The sequence below is a fragment of the Diabrotica virgifera genome, chromosome 5, assembly GCF_917563875.1.
Source record: "Diabrotica virgifera virgifera chromosome 5, PGI_DIABVI_V3a".
NCBI lineage: Eukaryota > Metazoa > Arthropoda > Insecta > Coleoptera > Chrysomelidae > Diabrotica > Diabrotica virgifera.
The window spans coordinates 26,382,160-26,408,292 of NC_065447.1; the positions used below are offsets into that span (position 1 = coordinate 26,382,160).

General features: G+C 31.9%; 1 protein-coding gene across 1 annotated transcript in view; it reads left to right on the forward strand.

Annotated features, from left to right (window-relative positions):
* The window catches only part of LOC114325993 (syntaxin-binding protein 5), a 307,868-nt gene that overhangs the window by 119,888 nt on the left and 161,847 nt on the right, over positions 1 to 26,133 (forward strand). The window contains exons 4-7 of the mRNA XM_050652347.1: positions 8,179 to 8,242; positions 8,303 to 8,507; positions 8,564 to 8,639; positions 20,139 to 20,293. Coding sequence (XP_050508304.1) covers positions 8,179 to 8,242; positions 8,303 to 8,507; positions 8,564 to 8,639; positions 20,139 to 20,293 — 500 coding nt within the window. The remainder of the gene's footprint in view (positions 1 to 8,178; positions 8,243 to 8,302; positions 8,508 to 8,563; positions 8,640 to 20,138; positions 20,294 to 26,133) is intronic.

The window sequence follows — 26,133 nt, forward strand, 5'->3', positions numbered from 1 at the left end:
TCAGTTTGGGTACTTGCGGTGGCATAAGATGTATTTTTCTTCAATATCTCTTTTTTAGTTGGTATATTAGATAGATTTTTTGTAAGACTGCTCATTTGATTTGAAATTTCACCGATATTTGAAGAGAGCCTTTCTAATCCCAACTTAATCTCAGTTGAATTTGTGTCTTGGATTTCAACCTTGATAGTCTCATCTGAAGAAGAGCCGAAAAAAACTGACGATATATTAAAAATGTCGTGTTCCATCTGCCTTACAGATTTTAAAACCTTTTCAGGATTCAGCAGGTTGTTTAGTTTGTGGATCTCGTCAATTTTTTTCGTAAGATAGTCCAGTTTGCCGTCATTTTTAGTTAATAGGTCATAAGTCTCGATGAAAACAGGCAAATTGTCATTTAGTTTTTTAGTAACTTGAATTAAGGCCTCAAAGTTCTCTAAAGGTATTTGATTTTTTGATAAATTTGTAATTTTGTCATTTAAATAATTTAAACTTGGAGAGTCACATACGGTACAAAAGAATCTAAGATTAGAAGACTTTTGGTCCAATAGGGCTTTAGTGATGGTCTTGTTTAATTTTGTACATTTCATACAGAAGTTTCTTTGGCAATCTCCATTACATCTTAACTGGTTGTATTTATCCGAGTCAGAATATTGTGTAAGACAATGTTCACAAGTATACGTCATTTTCAAGGTTAGATGTGCAAAAATTAACTAGGTCGATGTGATGATGGTAATAAAAATTGAAACACTTAGAGCTAGTATTCACAACACATAAATCAAAACAAATAACAAAACTTGTAAACACAAGAAAACAAATCAAAACATACATCCGTATACTTCCACTGCTGGAAAACGAATGAAACTTTTATTCTCATACTACATTGACTCAATTTGTCCTTCTAATTATAGAATATTTTTTAATTTGTGCAGTTATTATGGCAATGTTCTTCTCATATTTTTTTTTCCTCTTAGGCGTCGGATTGGCATTCTGATTCTTTACTCCACCATTATGTCTTATTTTCCTATTCCACATACTTCTTATTCCACATACCTTATCGGTTGTTTTGAATGTTTTTCACTTTTCTTCAAAAGTTCTTTGAATTTCTTCACTTTCTAATTTTTGGAATTATTCGTTTGTTTTGGGTTGGTATTTTGCTGTACTCAGTAGTGTCTCTCTGTTGCACTCTATTTTTCCTATTATAGGTTCCCATATTGTCTTTTTGTTTTGCTATTCTTAGTTACATTACTAGTATCCTTTTCCCTATTAGTCCAGAAAGCCACTGCGCATCCGCTAGGAAAAATATTCTAATTCGAATTTTTTGCACAATCTTACTGTTAAAAGGGCCCCTTTTAACAAATTTGCATGTTGCCAGGACCAAAAGTTGGTCAAAAATTTTTTAAACGTTTTTTTTTTGTTTTTTCCTAAAATTATTTTTTTTTGCATGGAACAATTTTTTTTTAGGTTTTTTGGATCATTCCAAACAGAAAAGGTCTTTAGTGACTTTTCTCTAAAGTTGATAGTTTTTGACATATAAGCGATTAAAAATTGAAAAATTGCGAAATCGGCCATTTTTAACCCTCAAAAACTATGTGAAAAACTGAAAATTTGAATGTTGCGAAGGTAGGTAGATATTCTTTAAACATCGATTGATGAAATCCCGAAGAGTTTTTTGCAATACAATATTCAAAACTCCTTTGTTTTTTAATTGCTAATCAAGCGTGCGCGACACTATTTTCCACCGTTGCATGTGTATGCACTATGGTGCAAATGAAAGGAATAAATTCGTTATTTCGTAAACCGGCGACTTTAAGGAAAAATCCTGAAACAGGTCGATTTTTATTCTTAAATTATGATATTGTGACATATATGGTATACTAGTGACGTCATCCATCTGGGCGTGATGACGTAATCGATGATTTTTTTAAATGAGAATAGGGGTCGTGTGCTAGCTCATTTGAAAGGTTCTTCAATTCTCTATTCAGTTGTATAAACATTTACATAATTATTTAGACAGGGTGTCCAATAATTAAATTTTTTTTGTCAATTTGCCAAATGATTTAATTTAATAAAAATTTTTTGGACACCCTGTATTAATAATTATGTACATGTTTATATTACTGGATAGAGAATTGAAAAACCTTTCAAATGAGCCAGCACAGGACCCGTATTCTCATTTAAAAAAATCATCGATTGCGCCATCACGCCCAGATGGATGACGTCACTAGTATACTATATATGCCACAATATCATAACTTAAAAATAAAAGCCGACTTGTTTTGGGATTTTTCCTTAAAGTCAGCGGTTTACGAAATAACGAATTTATTCCTTTCATTTGCACCATACTGTATACACATGCAACGGTGGAAAATAGTGTCGCGCACGCTTGATTGGCAATTAAAATACAAAGGGGTTTTTGATATTGTATTGCAAAAAACTCTTCGTGATTTCATCAATGGATGTTTAAAGAATATCTACCTACCTTGGCAACATTCAAATTTTCAGTTTTTCACATAGTTCTTGAGGGTTAAAAATGGCCGATTTCGCAATTTTTCAATTTTTAATCGCTTATATGTCTAAAACTATCAACTTTAGAGAAAAGTCACTAAAGACCTTTTCTGTTTGGAATGATCCAAAAAACCTAAAAAAAATTTGTTCCATGCAAAAAAAATAATTTTAGGAAAAAAACAAAAAAAAAAACGTTTAAAAAATTTTTAACCAACTTTTGGTCCTGGCAACATGCAAATTTGTTAAAAGGGGTCCTTTTTGAGTAAGATTGTGCAAAAATTTAAAATTAGAATATTTTTCCTAGCGGATGCGCAGTGGCTTTCTGGACTATACCTCTTAATTTATTCCAATCAATCCCATCTCTTTGTTGCCTGCTACTTTCGTTGTGACAGACGACAGACAAAAAAAAAAATAAATAAGATAGACGCAGGCATGAAAAACAAATTTTAACACAAATGTACCAGAACATGCAAGAAGTGTCAGAAGGCTGACAGGAATAAGAAGACAACGACTTGTAAAACGAATTGACAAATGCAAAACCATGGAATCAAGAAAACGTAATAAAAATCCTATCACGTGCCATCTTGCACGTCTCTGTAGGTCAAGTCGTTTGTACTAGAACCTTAAAGCTTTTATAGCTTACCGCCATGTTTGGCTTTTTCTCTTATTATTCATGCTCGCCCTCTCCCACTTTTAACGATCTATCGTACACTCACCTTAAGCTGTTTGGATATCAACCTTAGGACTCACACTGTCTAATACCCTTTTGTTACAGCTGCCATGTTGGATATTTATATGTCATTGTGCGTCACGCCTTCTCCTCTTTTTAAAAAGCCGGCGAGCAGTCACGTAGCTTAAACCGTTTGGGCGCTACATGCATAGGGTCTCTTTGGAAATCCATCCTCTAGCTCAATCCCTTCATTATTTACTTCTCTTGAGCTAGCCTCTTTCCAACTGCCCCTCATACGACACGATATGAAGAGCCATTATATTCCCGCTACAAAAAAGGGGCTATAAAGTGCTCACATATTTGTCGTTCCTGAGTCCTTGCTGCTTTTTCTTGACTTCTAGCCCTTCTTGTTTATATTTTGGCGAAGAATAACTTAATAATTGTACCTATATTTATTCAATAATTGATTGGGTAATCCTCTAAGCCCATTGCTATCAGATATATTTATGAACCAGCTAAACAACAATTTCTTAACAGTTTAAACAGTTCTTATATTGGTGGAGATACGTGGATGATATACTAGTATGCTTTACAGAAACCTACAGGCAACTTGACCAATTTCTATCATACAATAATTCACTTCATAGTAATATTGAGTTTACAATAGAAACAGAACAGAATAAGTCCATAAACTTTCTAGATGTAACAATTACCAGACTACACAACAAACATGAGTTCTCCATATATCATAAACCTACCCATACTGACAAAACTATACAAAATTTATCATCCCATCCAACACAACACAAATTAGCAGCCTACCATAGCATGATACATAGACTGACAGAAATTACCATGTCAAAAAATAACTTCAAAATAAAACTAAGCATCATTAAACAAATAGCAGTAAACAATGGCTATAACGAACAAACAGTTAATAAAATTTTAAACCAAAAACTCCATAAAAAAGCCCTGAAATTAGTCTATCCACCACCACAGAAAGGAACCAGTACCTTCTGCTCTATCACTTATACTGGCAAGATAACAACAAAAATAGCCAGATACATAAAAAAGAAAGGAATAACACCTTCTTTCAGAACTAACAACAATTTAAGCAAATATATTAAGAACAATAAGAGCCGAAAGAGAAAACAACTACAGAGTGGTGTCTACAAACTAACTTGTGGTGACTGTAAAACTTACATCGGTCAAGCTGACAGAACCTTTGACAAACGGATAACAGAACACAAAATGGCTTTTAAAAATAGAAAAACAGACACTTCTACATACGCACTTCACGTAGATCATAATCATTCTTTAATGAAGAGTTTCAAATTCTGCATATTCAAAATAAAGGCCTTAAGCTATCTTTATTAGAATCTATGGAAATTAATAAATTGAAAAATACAGATATAATTCTGAATGACCAACTCGAGACAAACAGCTCCCCACTCCTCAACCTCTTCAGTTAAAGACTTTAAAAAGGCAAAGACATAGTAAACTAAATCACTTGAGAAAGGCACTCTGCCGAAACAGCTGTAGTCACATAGTTATAATAAATTTTTTGGAAGTATAGAAAACAAACGTTTTCAGTGTTTTACTATATTTATTCGATATTATTGGTGTAATAAAATGTAATAAACCTTAATTTCTTCGATGACCGTAAAAAAGTATAAGACCACCGAACAAACTACTAAGTACATTATTTAAAATTGTTTACATAAAAATTTAGTGTAAAGGCTAATGTTCTTATGGGATTGTCGCCTAATATACACCTTACTATATTATGAAAAGAAGAATTGTATTTACGATAATATCGATAATTTGTAAAAAATAGATAATCAAAACAAATTTGTAATAACAAGTTTTACTCTTAGGTCCAGCGCCCATGGCGCAACTGTTTCAAAACTACAAACGGTTCAAAACTGCAACCAATTAAACTCAAAACTCTTTTCTTATCTCGGCTGCGTAGAAGCACGGGGATGCGCCCATAAGGCGATCAGTCTGAAAGAGGTTTGATCAGTCTGAAAGAGGGAAAGAGAAACTAGTTTTCAACCGTTAAGACCAGGGCGCATCTGTAAAAATATTAGTACATTTAAATGTTAAGAGATGACTCATATTCTTTTGCAGAAATTGCTTTAAAATAAGTCATATAATAAATATGGCAGGAGGAAATAAATAATTAGGGGGATGGCAGGAGGCAGATTTAAATCAAAACGAAACCATAGATTTTCTATTTTTAATTAGAGTACAGATGTATTATTACAGATTGTATAAGAGTACAAAGACTCGATTCATACAGGTTCTCTGAACCGCAAATTGCAATATTTTCCTAGCGGTGCCTTTTGGTATTGTCATACCTGGGTTAAACAGAGCACTTGAATCGAGTCGACATTCATTTGAATAATATTTGAGTTATCCTCCCACTCAAAAAGGTCCGGAACATTGTTTAAATAATCAAAATCTCAAAAAATTAAGGTAAAATTCGACTTTTTTCTTCGTTTTTTGATTATAACTTTAAAAGTATTCATTTTCGAGAAAACTTGCATAGACATAAAAGTTGCGTAATTACATTTCCTATAATATAGAATCATCTTAAGTTAATAGTTTTTGTTATATAAGCGATTGAAAATTTTGAAAATTGCGAAATCGGCCATTTTTAACCCTAAATCGGACATTTATCTAAAAATTTCAATGTTGCCAAGGTACGTAGGTATTCTTTAAACATTGATTGATGAAATCCTGAAGAGTTTTTTGCAATAAAATATCGAAAACCCCTTTGTTTTTTTAATTGCTAATCAAGCGGGCGCGACACTGTAGTATAAGTGAGGACGTTTGAGTTTGCATAAATTCATTATCTCGAGAATGGGCAAATTTCAAGAGAAATCCTCAGACAGGTCGATTTTTATTTTTGAATTAGGACTTTTTGGTATATATATAATACTAGTGACGTCATCCATCTGGGAGTGATGACGTAATCGATGATTTTTTTAAATAAGAGTAGGGGTTATGTGATAGCTCATTTGGAAGGTTATTTAATTCTCTATTCAGTAATATAAACATTAACATAATTATTTATACAGGGTGTACAAAAAAATTTTTTCTTCTATTTGTCAAATTTAATCAAAGTTAATTTAATAAAAAAAAAATTTTGTACACCCTGTATAAATAATTATGTTAATGTTTATATTAATGAATAGAGAATTAAATATTCTTTCAAATGAGCTATCGCACAACCCCGACTCTCATTTAAAAAAATCATCGATTACGTCATCACGCTCAGATGGATGACGTCACTAGTATTATATATATGCCAAAAAGTCCTAATTTAAAAATAAAAATCGACCTGTTTGAGGATTTCTCTTGAAATTTGCCCATTCTCAAGATAATGAATTTATGCCAACTCAAACGTCCTCACTTATACTACAGTGTCGCGCCCGCTTGATTAGCAATTAAAAAACGAAAGGCGTTTCCGATATTGTATTGCAAAAACTCTTTGGAATTTCATCAATCAATGTTCAAAGAATGTCTACCTACCTTGGCAACTTTAAAATTTTTAGATAAATGTCCGATTTAGGGTTAAAAATGGCCGATTTCGCAATTTTCAAAATTTTCAATCGCTTATATAACAAAAACTATTAACTTAAGAGAAAAATCACTAAAGACGTTTTCTGTTTGGAATGATTCAAAAAAATCTAAAAAAAATTTGTTCGATTCAAAAAGAGTGATTTTAGAAAAAACCCCAAATCTTTCCTCTCGCCTGGCAAGGTCTTATGCTCTTCATAAGATCTTCTGTCATTGTACACATTTCTTCTAAATCACTTACTCAAACACATACTTAAATTTAAACCTTACAGGAGAAAGTTTATTTTACCCCCTAAATTTGCACTTTTCGATTCACCTGGTAGATACACGTGCACCGCTAATGCCTGCCAGGTCATGGTTTTTAGCCTTGGTGTGCTATGAATTATCACTAGAAAAATTTCTAGCCTTACAGGACGACCGTTAGTCGGAGGGTTCACTAGCTCTTAGACTAATATATTTTAACTTAGAGAATAAAAGTTTATTTTTTTTTAAACATATGCAATTGTTTAAACAATATTTCACAAACAATAATCAAATTATTTTGATTTTTGTGGAATATAATATTAAAATACAACAAAATATAGAGTAAGAAAATAATATGTTAGATAATGATTGGAAGAAATTTTGATGGAAATCAACTTGTGTGAATCGAAAACCGCTGTCCTGCGCGTAGCACCAAAAATTAATGATTATTTAAAAAAATTCCTGACGCCGTGGTAGTTAACCGATTTTAATTTTGCAATATGTTGCAAATGAAAGGTATAGTATTCATCTATATTTAAAAAAAATTCAACTTGCTATCTGCTTTATTTTCAGACCTGCAACATTTTAAAAAAATTAATTTTTTGCGAAAGCTGGATTGCAAAATTTATTGTGCAAAATATATTGAACCGATTTTAATGAAATGTACAGTAATATTTTACTATATCATAAAATTTTTCTGGGTAAAATATGAAGGTTCTAAGTGTAGCATAAATGGTTGAAAAACGTAAAATGCGAATGCTTGTTTTTTATGTTTTTTTTCGCAATTATAGCTATTTTGCAACAAGGTTGACAATTGTTAAAATTTGTAACTAATCCTATATTATAGGAAATTTTATTACTCAACTTTTATGTTAGTGCAACTTTTCTCGGAAGTAAATACTTTTAAGGTTATAATCGAAAAATGAAGAAAAAAGTCGAATTGGTCCTTCATTTTTGACACTTTGATTATTTAAACAATGTTCCGGACCTTTTGAGTGAGAGGATAACTCAATTATTACTATATGAGTTAATTCCAAGCAATTTCTGCAAAAAAATATGAGTCACCTCTCAACGTACATCTCAAAACAGATGCGCCCTGGACTAGTTGTTTTAGAACAGTTGCGTCTTTGGCGCTGAATTTTTTGGTCCCATATTCCATATATTTTTTTCTTTTGCAGGTCTAGGAAAACACATCCTGGTGCGGTAGTACATTTAAGTGATAATCCATTAGATGCTAGTAAAGTAAGTCTTTTTCTGTTTTATCTTCCTGAAAAAAAAAACATAATTTTCTTTGAATTTCAGTTATTAATAGGATTTGAATCGGGTCTCGTAGTTTTGTGGGACTTAAGGAATAAAATGGCCGATATGAGGTGGTCGACTTGTGAATTGAGGTCTGTCGCATGGCACCACGAAGGAAAGCAATTTATGTGTTCACATACGGACGGTACCTTGACAACCTGGAGTTTAAAGTCGCCATCTAAGTACATCCATATTTCTCAACCTCACGGTAACTCTTTTTTGGAAACCGTTTTAAGTTTCTTATTAACCTTATTATGTTTTTAGCAAAATTTAGCAAAGACGGAAAACCTGAACAATGTAAAGCAATTTCTAAAGTGGAGTGGAAATCATCTCGGACAGGGTAAGTTTATCAAAGAATTCTACAAAACAATTGAATCTGTCATTTTGAAAAGGGGTCATCTCCACTTTTTTGACATTTCCACTTTTCGTTGAATTTATATTTAATACACATAAACGGTTCAACTTTCAATGTTATTACCATAAGCACAGCATACCCCGCAAACCCAAAAATTGCGGTTTCTAGGTCTTTTCAAACCTAAAAAAATATTTTTAAATTATTCATCAGCTTGTATAGTGAATAATATTAAACCCAAAAAAATACTTAAAACAATTATTTTCCTAATAGTCTTAAAGATAAAAAGTTGTTGACCTCTCCTGTAAAATTTAAAAAAGTGAAGATGACCCCTTTTCAAAATGACTGATTCAATTAGTATGACAATTTTCTAATTATAGTTATTATTTTTTTTTTGTTTATTTATGTGTCCTTTTGATTACTGATAGACGGGAGTGTACCATCCCCCACGTTAGCGAAATTATTCCGATTCTATTTTTTTGCACAAACTTACTCAAAAAGAGGTCATTATAACAAATCCACAGGGTGCCAGGCGGTGCCGTGGTCGAAAAATTGTTTAAATAATTTTTTTAAACAAATTCACAAACATTTTATTTTTCATTTCGGAACAATTTTTTTTAGATAATTTGGGTCATTCTGAGCAAAAAAGGTGTCTTGTGATTTTTCTCTAAAACAGATTGTTGTCGAGTTATACGCGATTTAAAATTTGAAAAATGCAAAAACGGCCATTTTAAGGCGTAATAACTCGATTAAAAATTATATTATGAAAGTCAGAAAGTGATAAAATTAAAGTTTAAAATCCCTCCTTGGGAGCGTTCAAGTATTACGTAACGCGATATTTGAAGATTTTTGACCCCTCCCCCCCTGCGTAACGCACTCTAATGGGCGTTTAACTATTGCGTAACGCAATTTTTGAAGATTTTTGACCCCCCCCAACCTGCGTTACGTAATACTTGAACGGTCCCCTTCAAGATCCTGAAGAAATTTTTGTCATTATTTTATTACAAAGCTGTTATTTTTAATTAGTAACAATTACGGCTATAGTCCAAGCTGCATCATCGCCCCAGTTAGGTAAATTATTCCGATTCGTTTTTTTTTGCACAAACTTACTCAAAAAGAGGTTCTTATAACAAATCCACAGAAAATTGTTTAGTAAACAATTTTTTTAAACAAATTCAAAAAATCAATTTTTTAACTCCGTACAATTATTTTACATTATATGGGTCATTCTGAGCAAAAAAGGTCTCGTGTAATTTTTCTCTAAAATTGATTGTTGTCGAGTTATACGCGATTTAGTGCAGTAACTGAAGGTTTTTACCTCCGATTTCGTTGAACCTTCATCGATTTTCATGAAAGTTGATTAGTAGTTAGAGGATACCTCAAGGAACAAAGGTGACATGATGCCAACTTGCGCTTTTACCCTGGGGGTGGATGCCACCGCTTCCCGGTGGTGAAAATTATTTTCTTAAAAATAATACCACTAATCGATAGAGGGACAAATTATAAGTAAAATTTGTTATATAAAGTTATTAATATAAATCAATACTTTTTGAGTTATTAAAGATCAAAGATTTTATTTTTCTCGTAAAAAAATGCATGTTTTAAAGCTGTTTTTCACGTATAACTCAAAAACTATAAGCTTTTACAAAAAAGTTATTATTACCAAATTTGAAGATAATAAAAAATTGAATACACTCCTCAATTGAAGAACTAAACTAATGTTAATTCAAAGTGAGTTATGGGTAATTTAATGTATTTTTTTTTCGACGAGTACTTAAATCTAAGTATTCAATCTTAAATAACGGGAAAACTATGCATTTTATAAAATTTACCTGCTAAACACTTGTCAAAGTACTTCGGAATATCTATCAAATCAGTTCCAGAAGAAGTTAATAGCATTACAATTACGCAAGTTATGATTAAAATAAGATAACCCTTTTGAATTTTTTAGTAAAAAGTGAAAAATAAAACATACACCATTTCCACGCAAATCAAAATTTCTAGTAATTCTTACTATAATTTATTTATATTAGTATAATTAATTATTTCAACAATTTTGACCGGTTTGGAATGCATATTTTTGAAAAAAAGGTATAATTTAAAAAATCAGAATTTTTAAAATAATCGTAATTTTCATTTTCTTTTGATAATGACTCCAAAAATACTCAAAATACGTAAAAATGGTATATGTATAACCAAATTTTAGTTTTTTCTGTATTGCATGTTTTACCAGTTTTACTATTTCTGTAGAGTAAAAATAACCGAGATAGAAACGTTTAAAGTTTAAATTTTTGCTGCGAGAACCATGTAACCGGGGCCATTTAACCTTTTATTTAAAAAAAAAAAGTAAAGGAGATTTAAGATTAAATTCAACGCGGTTGAATAGCCCTTGGAATTAACTTTCAAATGGTTTTCAGGTAAGCCTGACATCTTAAAAATTAACGAAGTTATTTAAAAAAACACAATAACATTTTTTGGAAAATTTTTTAAAAGATAAATTTTGAAAAATTTTTGGGCCATAAATTTTAATGCAATCAACTTGTTCGGGGACTCAGTTGATAGATATTTTCAAGTACTTTGACAAATATTTTATAAATTTATGTTATAAAATGCATAATTTTCCCGTTATTTAAGCTTGAATACTTAGATTTGGGTGCTCGCCGAAAAAATTATACATTCAATTACCTATATCTCACTTTTAGTTACCATTAAAAGGTTTTTCTAGTAAGGAGTTTATTTCATTTTTTATTAGCTTTAATTTTGGTAATAATAACTTTTTTGTTAAAACTTATAGTTTGTGAGTTATTTATCAAAAATCGATTGAAAACATGCATTTTTCTCACGAAAAATTAAATCTTTGATCTTTAAGAACTCAAAAAGTTTTTATTTATTTTAATAACTTTATATAACAAATTTTGCTTAGAATTTGTCCCTCTATCGAAATGTGAATTTATTTTTAAGAAAATAATTTCCACCTCCGAGAAGGGGTGGCATCCACCCCCAGGGTAAAAGCGCAAGTTGGCACCATGTCACCTTTGTTCCTTGAGACATCCTCTAACCACTCACCAATTTCCATGCAAAGCGATGAAGGTTCAACGAAATCGGAGGTAATAGCTCATATCCACCTTTAGTGACTGCACTAATTTAAAATTTGAAAAATGCGAAATTAATATCTCGATTAAAAATAATTATTATGAAACTCAGAACGTGACCAAATCAAAGTTTAAAACCGCTCCTTCAAGATCCTGAAGAAATTGTTGTCATTATTTTATTACAAAGCTGTTATTTTTAATTATTAACAATTAGCGCTATACATCCTATTTAGTTCTTACTTTTTTGTTTCATCCATGATCAGGTTGAACAATAAAGGACTCAAGGAATCCCCCCGTCTTATCCTATTGCCAGCTTCAATTGGGTCAGTTAGTTTATCTTTTACTTTTACTTTTATTGTGTTGTTCTGGTAGATATTTTCGATCGTTTTAATTATTCCGAGAGGTACCTCTCTTGAGTATAACAAATACATAACGTTCTTTAATTTGACCCTGTCAAATGGTCTCTTAAGGTTCACGAAACATAAATATGCCGGTTTGTTGAATTCTAACGATTTCTATTGAACTTGCCTCATTATAAATATAACGTCTGTGCATGATCTTCCCGACCTAAAACCTTGTTGTTCTTCTGCTAATGTTATAATTTCTGACTGAACTGAATGTGTATCTTGTCTAATATATACTCCAGAAGCATTATCTTTTTTTTGGACCTTTTTTTTTCCTATTAATATTTCCCTTATGGGACATGAAAGGCTGTATCTCTCTACTTGGTATAATATAACTCATAAATAATATTTTTGATTAAGCTTAAAACTCCTCTATCGATTTCCATGATTTGTAACACACTTCTTAAAGTACCTAAACAGGTACCCCATTTTCTTCCGCTAACTTCCTAAGCTAAGTATACTATGTATAGTATAGGTACTTAGTTTTTTTAGTTTCTCTCTCGTTTTTATGCAAAAAGGAGAGACCGGTCCAGAATCACCTAGATGTTTGGGTTGGTGTGTCCTGGTGTATTACCATTTCACGTAGTTTGGAGTTTTCCCTTAGCTTAACGTTGTGCGAAGGTGGAAATCACTTGAAGAGTACAGGGGAAAAACAAGGAATCTTTTTTCATGAATTTTAGCTTTTCTCGCCACGTGGTAGCAAAAACTGACTACTATCGACTAGACTATCGATTCAGAACAATAACCAGAAACATCAGTCTATATAATTTTTTTAAGAATTTGTATCCAGGCGAAGGAACAGTATTGTCTGCACGCCACTGGACAAAAATAAGGAATGTTAGCAGTTTTTTGGTGCATTATTAAATTAATAACTTAATATAGATTAATATAGATTATAAACCAATAATTGCTAGAATCCTGCTAAGAATCTCCTAAGTATGTAGTTTTTAGATATCATAAGAATTAAACCTTTATTGGTGTTTATCTCAATACGTATAAAATGTGACATTCCTTTTTTTTCTCTGTACTCTTCACTTGAGTTTTACCACAGATATTGCACAGTCATCAGTCTATATTATATTGTCTATTCCCGGCTCTTGTAAGATTGAGATGACATACGTACGTCTCAAATCTACCATACGTCTCAAATCTACCAGTCCTGACTAAAAATACGGTGAAATCCGGTACTTATAACATTCACCTCAACGATTTGAGAAACCTTCTCAATAGTTAATTTATGTGATATTTTTCTAGTTTGTTACCGTTAATGTGGTCTATTAGTATATCCTGTAGCTCGTCAAAGAGCCGTTTGAAACTAGCTGTCGTTTATAATGTTGTATTTGTTTTTTTTTTCCTGATATTTTCTGTTTTTTAGAGAAGCATATGTTATGTTGCAAGAAATATACATAAAGGCTATAGCGGGATAAGATGGTCAAAATTGCACCAGGCTCGATTCAGTTTTGGGTTTAGCCATTCGAAAATATATAATTGAAAACTCAGCCAAATTTTCAACTCTCTAGGTGCACCGGGGGGTCCGCTATGGGAAAAAACGAGTTTTTTTAAAACATTTTTTTGCAGACGCTGTATTGCTGCAAAAAATCTAAAAAAATTATTGAATGCGTATCTTAACAACACAAAGCTGCCTGATTTTTTTCAGATTTTTAGCTTCAAAATTGAGCGCAGGAAAAATTTTTGAAATTTTCAAAACATTTTTAGGTTATGTTGTAAATTTTTCGCCAACTTTAAAATATTGTTATTTTGTGTATTTTTTTCCATTCTTTCGAATGGCATTATCATTTTCGACGTGGAAAATACCTAAAAATCGAAAAAACTGTTTTTTTTCTGAAGTTTTTGACTCATAACCTCAACAACATACAGCTAAATTAATCATCATTTACATTTTTATATGTATTGTTACATTTACAATCAAAATCAGCTATTAGAACTTATTTTTTTTTTCCTACAGCCTGCTCAAAAACCCCGTTTTCGGCGTTTTTACTAAATATCCTCAGAAATCAGTAAAAAAAATAATTCTTTTAACGTTTAAAAAATTAAAATTTTGTTCTCGATAGAATGTAATACAATTATTACTTAAATAAATTCTTTTTTTTTGTCCCATTAAGGGTACCCTGCCATAGGCTTATAAAAAAAATCAATAAAATAATTTTTTTAACGTTTAAAAAATAAAAATTTTGTAGCATTCGATAGAAAATGTTGCCCCGTATGCTTGTTGCGGTTGTGATTTTCAAAGCGTGCTAAGGTTAAAGAAGCTCGGCACTTTGGTGCCGTACGCAAGGAAGCGCTTCTAGCCACGTTTTTGGAAAAAAACTCAGGATAAACCAGTCCTCAAGTACCCGCTGTCGAAGCCACTAACTACTTACGTAATAAAAATATTTTTAAAATAATAAAATAAGAAAATCTACGGTTTCGTTTTGATTAAAAAATAACAGGATCCCCAGGAGCTGGAGGAGTGGTTTTTTGTATCGAACACTACAAAAATTTTATTTTTTAAACGGTAAAAAATTTTCCTCATTAACGTTTAATAACATCATTTTTATTACGTAAGTAGTTAGTGACTTCGACGGCAGTACATGAGGAGTGGTTTTTTTGTATCGAACACTACAAAAATTTTATTTTTTAATCGTTAAAAAAATTAATTTATTGATTTTTTTATAAGCCTATAGCAGGATACCTTTAATGGGATGATATTATTATATATGAAATTCAAATAATCGTGCAAATAAATCACTTATTTAAGTATTAATGGTATTACATTCTATCGATAACAACAAAATTTTAATTTTTTAAACGTTGAAAAAATTATTTTTTGACTGATTTTTGAGGCTATTTAGTAAAAAAAATAAGTTTTACTAGCTGATTTTGATGGTAAAGATAAAAATACATACAAAAAGATAAATTATGATTAATTTAGCTGTATGTTGTTGAGGTTATGAGTCAAAAATTTCAGAAAAAAACAGTTTTTTCGATTTTTAGGTATTTTCCACGTCGAAAATGATAATGATGCCTATGCCATTCGAAAGAATGGAAAAAAATTCACAAAATAACAATATTTTAAAGTTGGCGAAAAATTTCCAACATAACCTAAAATTTTTTTGAAAATTTCAAAAATTTTTCCTGTGCTCAATTTTGAAGCTAAAAATCTGAAAAAAAATCAGGCTGCTTTGTATTGTTAAGATACGCCTTCATTAATTTTTTCAGATTTTTGGCAGCAATACAGCGTCTAAAAATAATTTTTATCAAAAAAACACGTTTTTTTCCAAAGCACCTAGCTCCTGGGGATCCTGTTATTTTTTAATCAAAACGAAAACGTAGATTTTCTTATTTTATTATTTTAAAAATATTTTTATTACGTAAGTAGTTAGTGGCTTCGACGACGGGTACTTGAGGACTGGTTTGCGTACTGGTTTGCGTACTGGTGTTGCGTACGGCAACAAAGTGCCGAGCTTTTTTAACCTTAGCGAGATTTGAAAATCACAACCGCAACAAGAATTTTTATAAAGAGGCAACATTTTCTATCGAATACTACAAAAATTATATTTTTTAAACGTTAAAACGTTAAAAAAATTGATTTATTGATTTTTTTATAAGCCTATGGCCGGGTATCCTTAATGGGACGATATTATTATATATGTTACAGTTGATTATCCAGTTGGAGTTGACTCCAACTAGTTGGAGTCAACTCTAACGGCTGGTTTCAGTAAAAGTTGATTATAAATATAAAATGAAGATTTATATTCAACATTTACTAGTAAAAGTAGACTCCAACTAGGAAAAGTATACTCTTCCCAATGCCATTTAGTAAAAGTTGATTCTGGTTCACACAAACAGCCGATTCTAGAAATTAAATGTTACTGAATATGTTCAAATTAGTCTAGGATGTATCGTCGCCCCCGTTAGGTAAATTACTCCGATTCGAATTTTTTGCACAAACTTACTCAAAAGAGGTCCTTATATTATAACAAATCTACTGGGTACCAGGCAATACCTTGATCGATAAATTGTCTAAACATTTTTTTTTAGACAAATTCACAAAAATAATTTTTTCACTTCGAACAATTTTTTTTTAGATCATTTGGGTTAGTCTGAGCAAAAAAAGGTATTTTGTGATTTTTCTCTAAAATTGATTGTTGTCGAGTTATACGCGATTTAAAATTTGAAAAATGCCAAGGCTTAATAACTCGGCAATTCAAGGCTTAATAACTCGGTTAAAATCCATTATTATGAAAGTCAGAAAGTGACCAAATCAAAGTTTATAGCCCCCTCTACAAGATCCAGCAGACATTTTTGTCACTACAGTAGTCTCTCTTTATAACGATTCCCTATATAACGATAATTCCTCTATAACGATCAAAATACTAAACATTGTTTGGTTCGTCATAAGGACAATGTATTAATTCTTTCTCTATACCGATATCGTTCTCTTTTTAACGATAACTTTTCAATATTCGATGACCTCACTTTTCAAGAAACAACTGATAACCATTTGCGTTTGGCAATAACTAAGATAACTAAACCGTAAGAATTTTACCAATTAAAGATAACACTTAATTGAAACACAGGGAATAACTGAAAAAGCTCTTGCGTAGGTGTAACTTGATAAAAAGTGATTAGTGAGTGATTCATTTTGTGGCTCCAATTTAGCAAAAATTTGGTGGTTCAAATTTCAATCCGATATGCAGAAAGTTGAGTAATACACGCTTTTATCGTCCGGGCGGTGTGCCTTAACTGTTTTCACACAGATGTTGTCCTCTATTGACTATTGACGCTTTCTAAGTTTCAATTTCGGTTGTATCTCGGTCTGTGAACAGTCAGGATGTTTTCTTAAAAGCGTAGAGTACTCTCGGTTAAAGAAAAGTTATCGATAACTCGGGCAATAGAGAAAATTAACACAAGTTATTTAGTACAGTATGATTACTATTACAAGAACGATTTTTTCTCTCTCTCTGTATAACGATCTCTCCTTATAACGATGAAAATTCCCGGTCCCTTGCATATAGTTATAGAGAGAGAGGACTGTATTTTATTACTAATCTTTATCTTTAATTGTTAACAATGAGCGCTAAGTGCTTATTAGGCGGCCGTCAATGGTGAGTGTTAAAGAGATGCACCATTCCGGCCGTCCAATGGTGAATCTCACTCGCATTCGCATTGACGGCCGCCTTAATACACGCTTAGCGCTCATTGCTGATAATTAAAAATAATATCTTATTAATGAAATAATGACAAAAATTTCTTCAGGATCTTATAGAGGTAGCTTTAATTTTTGATTTTTTTTAGTTTCTGACTTTCATAATATATAATATCGTATGGCATTTTTGCCTTTCGGACAGTTCCGGCGCCAATTACATCTTTAACCCTGTTTCAAGTAACTAGTGTCGATGTACACTAGCCCAGGGGGACCGACGGCTTAACGTGCTCTCCGAGGCACGGTGAGACGGCTCGTGTCATTATTGGAAATGAAAATGGTTTGTCTTTGGCAGGACCGCAAATAATGATATGTACCACCAGTGGTACATGTACCACAGATTGAGAACCGCTGCTTTACATAATATGAGATAGAGTAGATAAAAATTATTTTTGTGAATTTGGTTAACAAAAATTGGTTAAACAATTTTTCGACCGCGGTACCGCGTGACACCCTGTGTATTTGTTATAAGGATTGCTATACGGATGTATGTATTTCTTTGAGTAAGTTTGTGCAAAAAATCGAATCAGAATAATTTACCTAACGGGGGCGACGTTACAGGCTATACTAATAAGTAGTTGAAACGGTCAAAACAAAGAAACGCACACTCATCAAAAATGCACTTGAGATTCTCGTATAATCAACATTTACTGAATCGATCCAGGAAGAGTCAACTCCAACTAGTAAAAGTTGATTTAAATTTTTAAAATCAACTTTTACTGCTCGTTTCAGTTGGAGTTGACTCCAACTAGTTGGAGTCAACTCTAACTGAGAATCAACTTGAACTGTAACATATACAGGGTGTAACGAAAATACAGGTCATAAATTAAATCACATATTCTGAGACCAAAAATAGTTCGAATGAACCTAATTTACCTTAATACAAATATGCACATAAAAAAAGTTACAGCCCTTTGAAGTTACAAAATGAAAATCGATTTTTTCGAATATATCGAAAACCATTGGAGATTTTTTATTGAAAATGGACATGTGGCATTCTTATGGCAGGAAAATCTTAAAAAAAAATTATAGTGAAATTTGTGCACCCCATAAAAATTTTATGGGTCTTTTGTTCCCTTAAACCCCCCCAAACTTTTGTGTACGTTCCAATTAAATTATTATTGTGGTACCATTAGTTAAATTCAATATTTCTAAAACATTTTTGCCCCTTAGTATTTTTTCGACAAGGCAGTTTTTATCGAGTTGCGGCTTCTTTTTTAATATATTTACATAAAAATTTTATGGGGGTTTTGTTCCTTTAAACCCCCCAAATGTTTGTGTGTGTTCCAATTGAACTTTTACTGCGGTACCATTAGTTAAACACAGTGTTTTTAAAACTTTTTTGCCTCTTTGTATTTCTTCGAGAAGGCACTTTTTATCGAGATGTGACTTCTTTTTAATATGGTTCAAAATATACCTAAAAATGTAAATCATAAATAAATTTTCATATTATTACAAAGTCTCCATAATCGTACTTTGTCATATACAAATATGTGGTGGATTTGACAAATATTCGAAATATCTCGATAAAAACTGACTTTTCGAAAAAGTACTAAGAGGCAAAAAAGTTTTTAAAGTAGTGTGTTTAACTAATGGTACTACAATAATAATTAAATTGGAACGTACAAAAAAGTTTGGGGGGGTTTAAAGGAACAAAACCCCCATAAAATTTTTATGGGGTGTCAACATTTCACTATAATTTTTTCTTAAGATACTACTACCACAAGAATACCACATGTCTATTTTCAATAAAAGATCTCTAATAGTTTTCGATATATTGGAAAAAATCGATTTTCATTTTGTAACTTCAAAGGGCTGTAACTTTTTTTATGTCCACATTTGTACTAAGGTAAGTTAGGTTCAATCGAACTATTTTTGGTCCCACAATCTGTGATTAAATTTATGACCTGTATTTTTGTTACACCCTGTATATGAAATTCAAACAATCGTGCAAAGCAAAAAAATAATTTATTTAAGTATTAATTGTATTACATTCTATTGAAAACAACAAAATTTTAATTTTTTAAACGTTAAAAGAATTATTTTTTTACTGATTTCTGAGGCTATTTAGTAAAAGCGCCGAAAAACGGGGTTTTTGAGCATGCTGTAGGAAAAAACAAGTTCTAATAGCTGATTTTGATTGTAAATGTAACAATGCATACAAAAATGTAAATGATGATTAATTTAGTTGTATTTTGCTGAGATTATGAGTAAAGAACTTCAGAAAATGCCAAAAAAAAACAGTTTTTTCGATTTTTAGGTATTTTCCACGTCGAAAATGATAATATATCCTATGCCATTCGAAAGAATGGAAAAAAATACATAGAACAACAATATTTTAAAGTTGGCGAAAAATTTACAACATAACCTAAAAATGTTTTGAAAATTAAAAAAAAAATTCCTGCGCTCAATTTTGAAGCTAAAAATCTGAAAAAAATCAGACAGCTTTGTGTTGTTAAGATACGCATTCAATAATTTTTTTAGATTTTTTGCAGCAATACAGCGTCTGGAAAAAAATGTTTTCAAAAAAACCCGTTTTTTCCCATAGCGGACCCCCCGGTGCACCTAGAGAGTTGAAAATTTGGCTGAGTGAGTTTTAAATTATATATTTTCGAATGGATAAACCCAAAACTGAATCGAGCCTGGTGCAATTTTGACCTTCTTATCTCGCTATAGCCTTTGTTGTCTAGTGTGTTACCATTAATGTTGTATAGTATGTCCTGTAGCTCGTCAACGAGCCATTTGAAACTAAATAGCTGTACTTTATAATGTATTTGTTTTTTAGGGAAGCATATGTGATATTTTCTGGTGGAATGCCTTATGACCAAGCTAGTAGAACACCTTGTATAACTGTTGTATATAGCAAAACTACTACCGTTTTAGAAATGGAACATAATGTTATAGACTTCATTACGCTTTGTGAATCTCCATATACTAGTGGTAAGTAAACGTTACTTCATTGGTACAAAAATCTATTTTTTTTTAAATATGAATTATAAATAGTATCCAGCTCAATTAAAATTAGATTAATAGGCCTGGATCCCGCGTTCAAAATAAAGTTTATTAATAGCAAGCTGAAAATTTGTTAATAGCTTAACGGTGTCTAGTCGGACAAACTTTGATGTATGGGAACACTGGCACAGGGAAAGTTTTAATTGTGGAACGTGATTTTAATTGTGAAACTTGTCATTCTCACAAGTTTATGATTGTGAAAACTAGCAGGTTATTTTTAAATTTTTTCAATAGCAAACTTTATATAATATCTAAAAAAATGTTTGTCCGACAAATATGTTGGGCATTTTAATAAGTCCGACACGTAAAACATGTCAAATGCCAGGAATTATGTTGGTGATAAAAAGCAGTCTGATTTTGCATGATAATTTAATGAAAGGGTAACAAACAAATTGGAAGTTCTGTCCGACAAAATACAAATAAAGTTTTCGTAGTCTGACGTTCTAAGCTTTTAACCTGTTCCACAATTAAAATTTCCCCTGTTCCAGTGTTTCCGTACATCAAAGTTTGTCCGACTAGACACCGGTAAGCTGTAAACAAATTCTCAGCTTGCTATTAATCAACGATTTTGATACGCGAGATCCAGGCCTATAATATTACGATTAAACTAACTTAACGCAGAAGACATTCATAAGGTATACCAATACTTCGTGTACAGGGTGTTTCATTAATAATTGTCCATATAGTAACTGGAGAAACCTTAGCACAAAATACTAAGATTTAACCTAAAACACTTAAATAAAATGTTACTTACTGAGTTACAGGGTGTTTTATCTATAAATTTAAAAACTATTTTTGCTCAGCATTTTAAAACTATTCGACGTATCCTTTTTATACTTGGCAGAAAGTGCGACTACTAGGCACCCTACTAAATTATGATAAACAAACGTTTATAGCTACTACCAGAGGCGTACGACAGGGGATGATGTATGGTTGACCTTTCTCAAATTCTACGCCACTGGAGGAATTACTATTTTAGTACCATTTTTAGATTCTACAATACTTTCTACGTAAATAATATACTCTTCATTGGTAACGATAAAGTCATTAGTTTTCGAGATATTTGAAGTTAAATATGAAACGGCACATTTATTTTGATTAATTTATGATATGATTCATATGATTAAAATTTAAAAATTATTTGTACACAGTACTTTAAAACTATTTGGCATATCCTTATCATACTTGGCAGACAGTGTAGGCACTTTACACCCTACTAAATTAAGATAAATAAACGTTTCTAGATACTACCAGAGGCGTACGACAGGGGATAGTGACTGGTTGACCCTTCCCAAATTCTACGCCACTGACGAAATTGCTATTTTAGTGTAATTTTTTGATTTTGCAATACTCTTTATGTAAATAATATACTGTCTTTCGTAACGATAAAATGATTAGTTTTCGAGATATTTGAAATTAAGAATGAAGCGACACAATACACTGATCAAAATAACCGTGTCGTTTCATTTTTAACTTCAAATATCTCGAAAACTAATGACTTTATCGTTACGAATGAAGAGTATATTATTTTCATAAAAGTATTGGAGAATCCAAAAGTTAAACTAAAATAACAATTTCGCCAGTGGCGTAGAATTTGGAAAGGGTCAACCATTCACTTTCCCCCGTCCTACGCCTCTGGTAATAGCCATAAACGTTTGTTTAACATAATTTAGTAGTTTGTATAGTACCTACATTTAGTAGTTTGTATAGTTCTATAGTACATAGTACAAGTTGTCCTGCCAAGTATAAAAAGGATATGTCGAATAGTCTTAAAATGCTGAGCAAAAATAGTTTTAAATTTTTTAGATAAAACACCCTGTAACTCGGTAAGGAACCACATTTGATTTAAGTGTTTTAGGTTAAATCTTCGTATTTTGTGCTAAGGTTTCTCCAGTTACTATATGGACAATTATTAATGAAACACCCTGTATATAAACTGCTCGCCAAAGGTTGAGGATAGTGAGAAGTAAACAATCACATTAAACCCTTTTTTATTCACACAAAATGATCAGTACATTTTTATCACAATAATTTAGAAGGCATAAATTACGTTCAGTATGTGTTCAGTTTGTCTCTGAACTGTACAGAATTCTAAACAATCCTTAGCATTTCGAAGTTTTTTAGTGTAGAGGTATAGAAAGAAGGACGTTAAGTGTAGCAGAGTCAAATGTGGCTATTGGTATGATCCAGGTTGGGGCTAGGCAAGTTAATATAGGTAAAAGTTTTAATGTATCGCAAAATGTAGTTTCTTGGTTAGTCAATCGTTTACGGGAAACGGGAAATGCTGCGGAACGGCTCAAAACTCCAAAAACTGGAGTTTTCAGCCGAGAGTTACTTTGCCCGCTCAGGATCGTTGCATTACTCTATCAGCTCAAAGAACGCCACTGTAGAATCCTGAATGGGAGCTTTTTTAATGCGAAGAGAACTGCAATTTCAGTAGCAACCCTACATCGAAGGCTATTTGAGGTCACTTTAACGTCAAGGCTAAAAGCACATTTTAAAAAGAGTTCCACTAACTGCAGAGCACACACGCCAAAAACTAGCTTTGTTCTCTGGAACATCGAAATTGGGAGGACGAATGGAAATCTGTACTTTTTACCTAGCGAGTCTCGCTTGGAAGGTATTCCGATATTCCGAGAAATCATGTACTTGTCCAGGAAATTCGTCCATTTCGAAGAGGTACTGTTCCAATTTGGAGTGGAATTTCTTTTGATGGCGGAACAAACATAATAGTTTTGAAGCAAGCAAGCAAGCATAGTGATTTAACCCAGCCTGAGAGACTTGCTCACCCCTAGAGAATGACATTCATGTGATACAATGCATTGGGGCGAGGAGGATTAACTCCCGTAAGCAGGAATTACTCCACCCTGCTTCAATGCTCCAGACCATCCACTTACTCCCCGATAGCACTCTGATGCGCTATAGGGGCTCTCAATCAGCAAAGTGCTTATCATATGGGAGTCTTGGGTACACGGACTCCCATATGAAATCCTACCCCGATCAATGCAGGCCAGCGTGACGCGCTCTATTCCCGCTATCTCTAGTGACTTATCTTCGATCTGTTTTGCTTGCTCGGGCGCCAAGTACCCGCTCTGGTCTATGTCCAGTTCGGTGACTAGGCGCTCGAGGATGTGGGCCCCTCATAATAGTTTTTAACAGGAATATAACCAGTGTGATTTATAGAGATGAAGTCATGAACAATATTATTCCACATTTTCACGCTGCTATTGGTCAAGACTTCCTTTCTCTTAATTATGATGCAACTCTGCACGGGTCTATCACTGTAGTTGAAGCTCAGGTTTTCCTCAGGTTCCATTACCCTCGAGGTCTCCTAATCTCAACTGCATTGAGCATGCTTGGAATCAACTTCAGAGAGCATTAGATGCACGAGAGCCACGTCCTGAAACTCTTGAGCAATTAAGAAACCTATTGCCACAACTTGGGATGAAAATCAGACAAGATGTGCTTAACAATTTAGTGAAAAGTAATACGTTGCCAAATAGTTATTGAGGCTAAAGCATTTATTTTAAAATCAAAACATACAAATGATAAGATAATTAGAGTTAATTAATTGTTAATTTCGTTATCAAAATATATTTACAATTTACATATCGGACTTTCGTAAATCTCGGGTCGATGTGACGATATTTGATACATTAATAAATTATAATAAACGACGATCAATTGGATTGGGAATAGCATTTCAACTCGCGAGTGATGACATGAAAGGATCTACGTTCAATTCACGTAGGGGATGTGGTTGTGAACCGTCAAAATCGCTCAACTCGCCAAGACGACGGGGTTCGGAAGGTTTCGGAATATGGTCAGGATATACTTCGAGAATGATCAAATGGCTTTCCGTTTCGTCTTTTATACTATTCGAGACGGTATAAAAACACGTTGTGCTTAATACATTGGCGTACTCTAGACGATAAAATTATATCATCGTCACGTGCAGGACACACAACCTATTTTTTGTTGGAATTTGAAAGTGAATCGAGTGTTACAAGAAATGTTGTCAATTTTAGTTTTTTTTATAAAACTTATAGACCGATCAAATAAAATTACAATACATGTAAATTAAAATGTAATTCCGTACAGGTTGGAATAAATTTTTTATCAAAGTTTAGGTTAAAAGAAAAGATATTTTTAAGAAAGTATATGATTCATAATATGAGGGGATCATTGTTTAAATAATTAAAAGTTGGTAATTTTTGCACATTTACTTCTTTAACTGCTGCGGTAGTTTAATGTTTTTATTAAGGTTTTTACAATTTTTTTCTGCAAAGCTGAAGAAACAATCTTTTATACAGGATGTTGCGTAACTTAGAACCATATGGGAAACTTTTTTAATATCAATTTTACGAAAAAAATCATTCTTTATAAAGTGCTCTGCATAGTCTAAAACCTAAGATGCAAAGATATCAAATGTTGTCAACAGTATACGAGGTATGTCAAAAAATATTAATTTCGCTCAAGAACAAACTACCTTTATATTTCAAAATACCAAAAAATTGTATTATGAAAAGTTATTTGTAATTAAAAGCTATATTCAAATATGCAATACCAGCCTTCTACTCCAAAAAAAAATCTGAAATTTTCCTAAATTACCGATTTCGAACATCATTTTTATTTATTAGACATGTAATAACTCTTTTATTAATAATTTTAGGAAAAAAAGTTATTCTTCATAAAAATCTGTGCATGGTCTAAACCTCAAGATGTAACCATCAGTTATACAAGTTTGTTAATTTTATACGAGGTGTGTCAAATAATATGAATTTAGAAAGAATTATTTCTAAATTCTTTCTAAATTCATATTTTTCGATGTTCGTGTTTCTGGTAGCTTTTGACACATTTACAAAAGAAAAAAAAATCTAGAACCATTTTTTGCCGAGATGGTTTATCCAAGTTTAAAAATTCATAATTTGTTTATTTATCAATATTAACATTTAAAAGTGCGTGAGTACATCTATTAACCCTACTACTTAATAATGCGATTTATACACATTATAAAAATTGTAGAATATTTTGAAAAATAATGATTTTCATAGCACCTTAAATGAAAACTTTTTGCCTGAAAATAGGCCAATTTCAATGTTTTTTTTTAATTTGGGGTATAGACCAGTAAGGATCTGTGAAAAAACGTCTATTTTTGGATGTGAGAGGTGGCATTCGGATTTTTGCAGATAAAGTTAGGTGGCACCTTCAGTAATAATAATTGACTTATGCTCCTCAAATATGCCCGGAACATCAATAAAAAAATTAAAATATTAAAAATTTCGAAAAACGTCGATTTTTTTCTATTTTCTTTGCTTATAACTTTAAAACGATTAGTTTTGGAACAAAGTCGTAGAGAAATAAAATAAAGATAATTGAATTTTGTATGATATACGACTGGTCAAAAATGTCTTAACGTATTACCTTTTCTGCAATATAGCAATAAATACAAAATAAGGGGGCAAAATAAGACTGTTTTTATTCAATGTTTTTAACCACTTTGGTGGTACCTTAGTAATTCGCTTATAATATTATTTGTAACATACTTAAACCGTGTACCAAATTTCGTTAAAATCGACCTAATAGATTTTGCATAATAAATTTGCAATCTAAATGTTTTTAAAAAAGTTCAAATTTTTTAAAATCTTTCTGAACAAAAAGTAGATCATTTAGAAGTTGTCTAATTTTTTTACATAGAAAGAGGTGTTCTACCTATCTAATACACTTTACAGAATTAAAATCGGATTATTTAAGGGGCCTCAGCAATG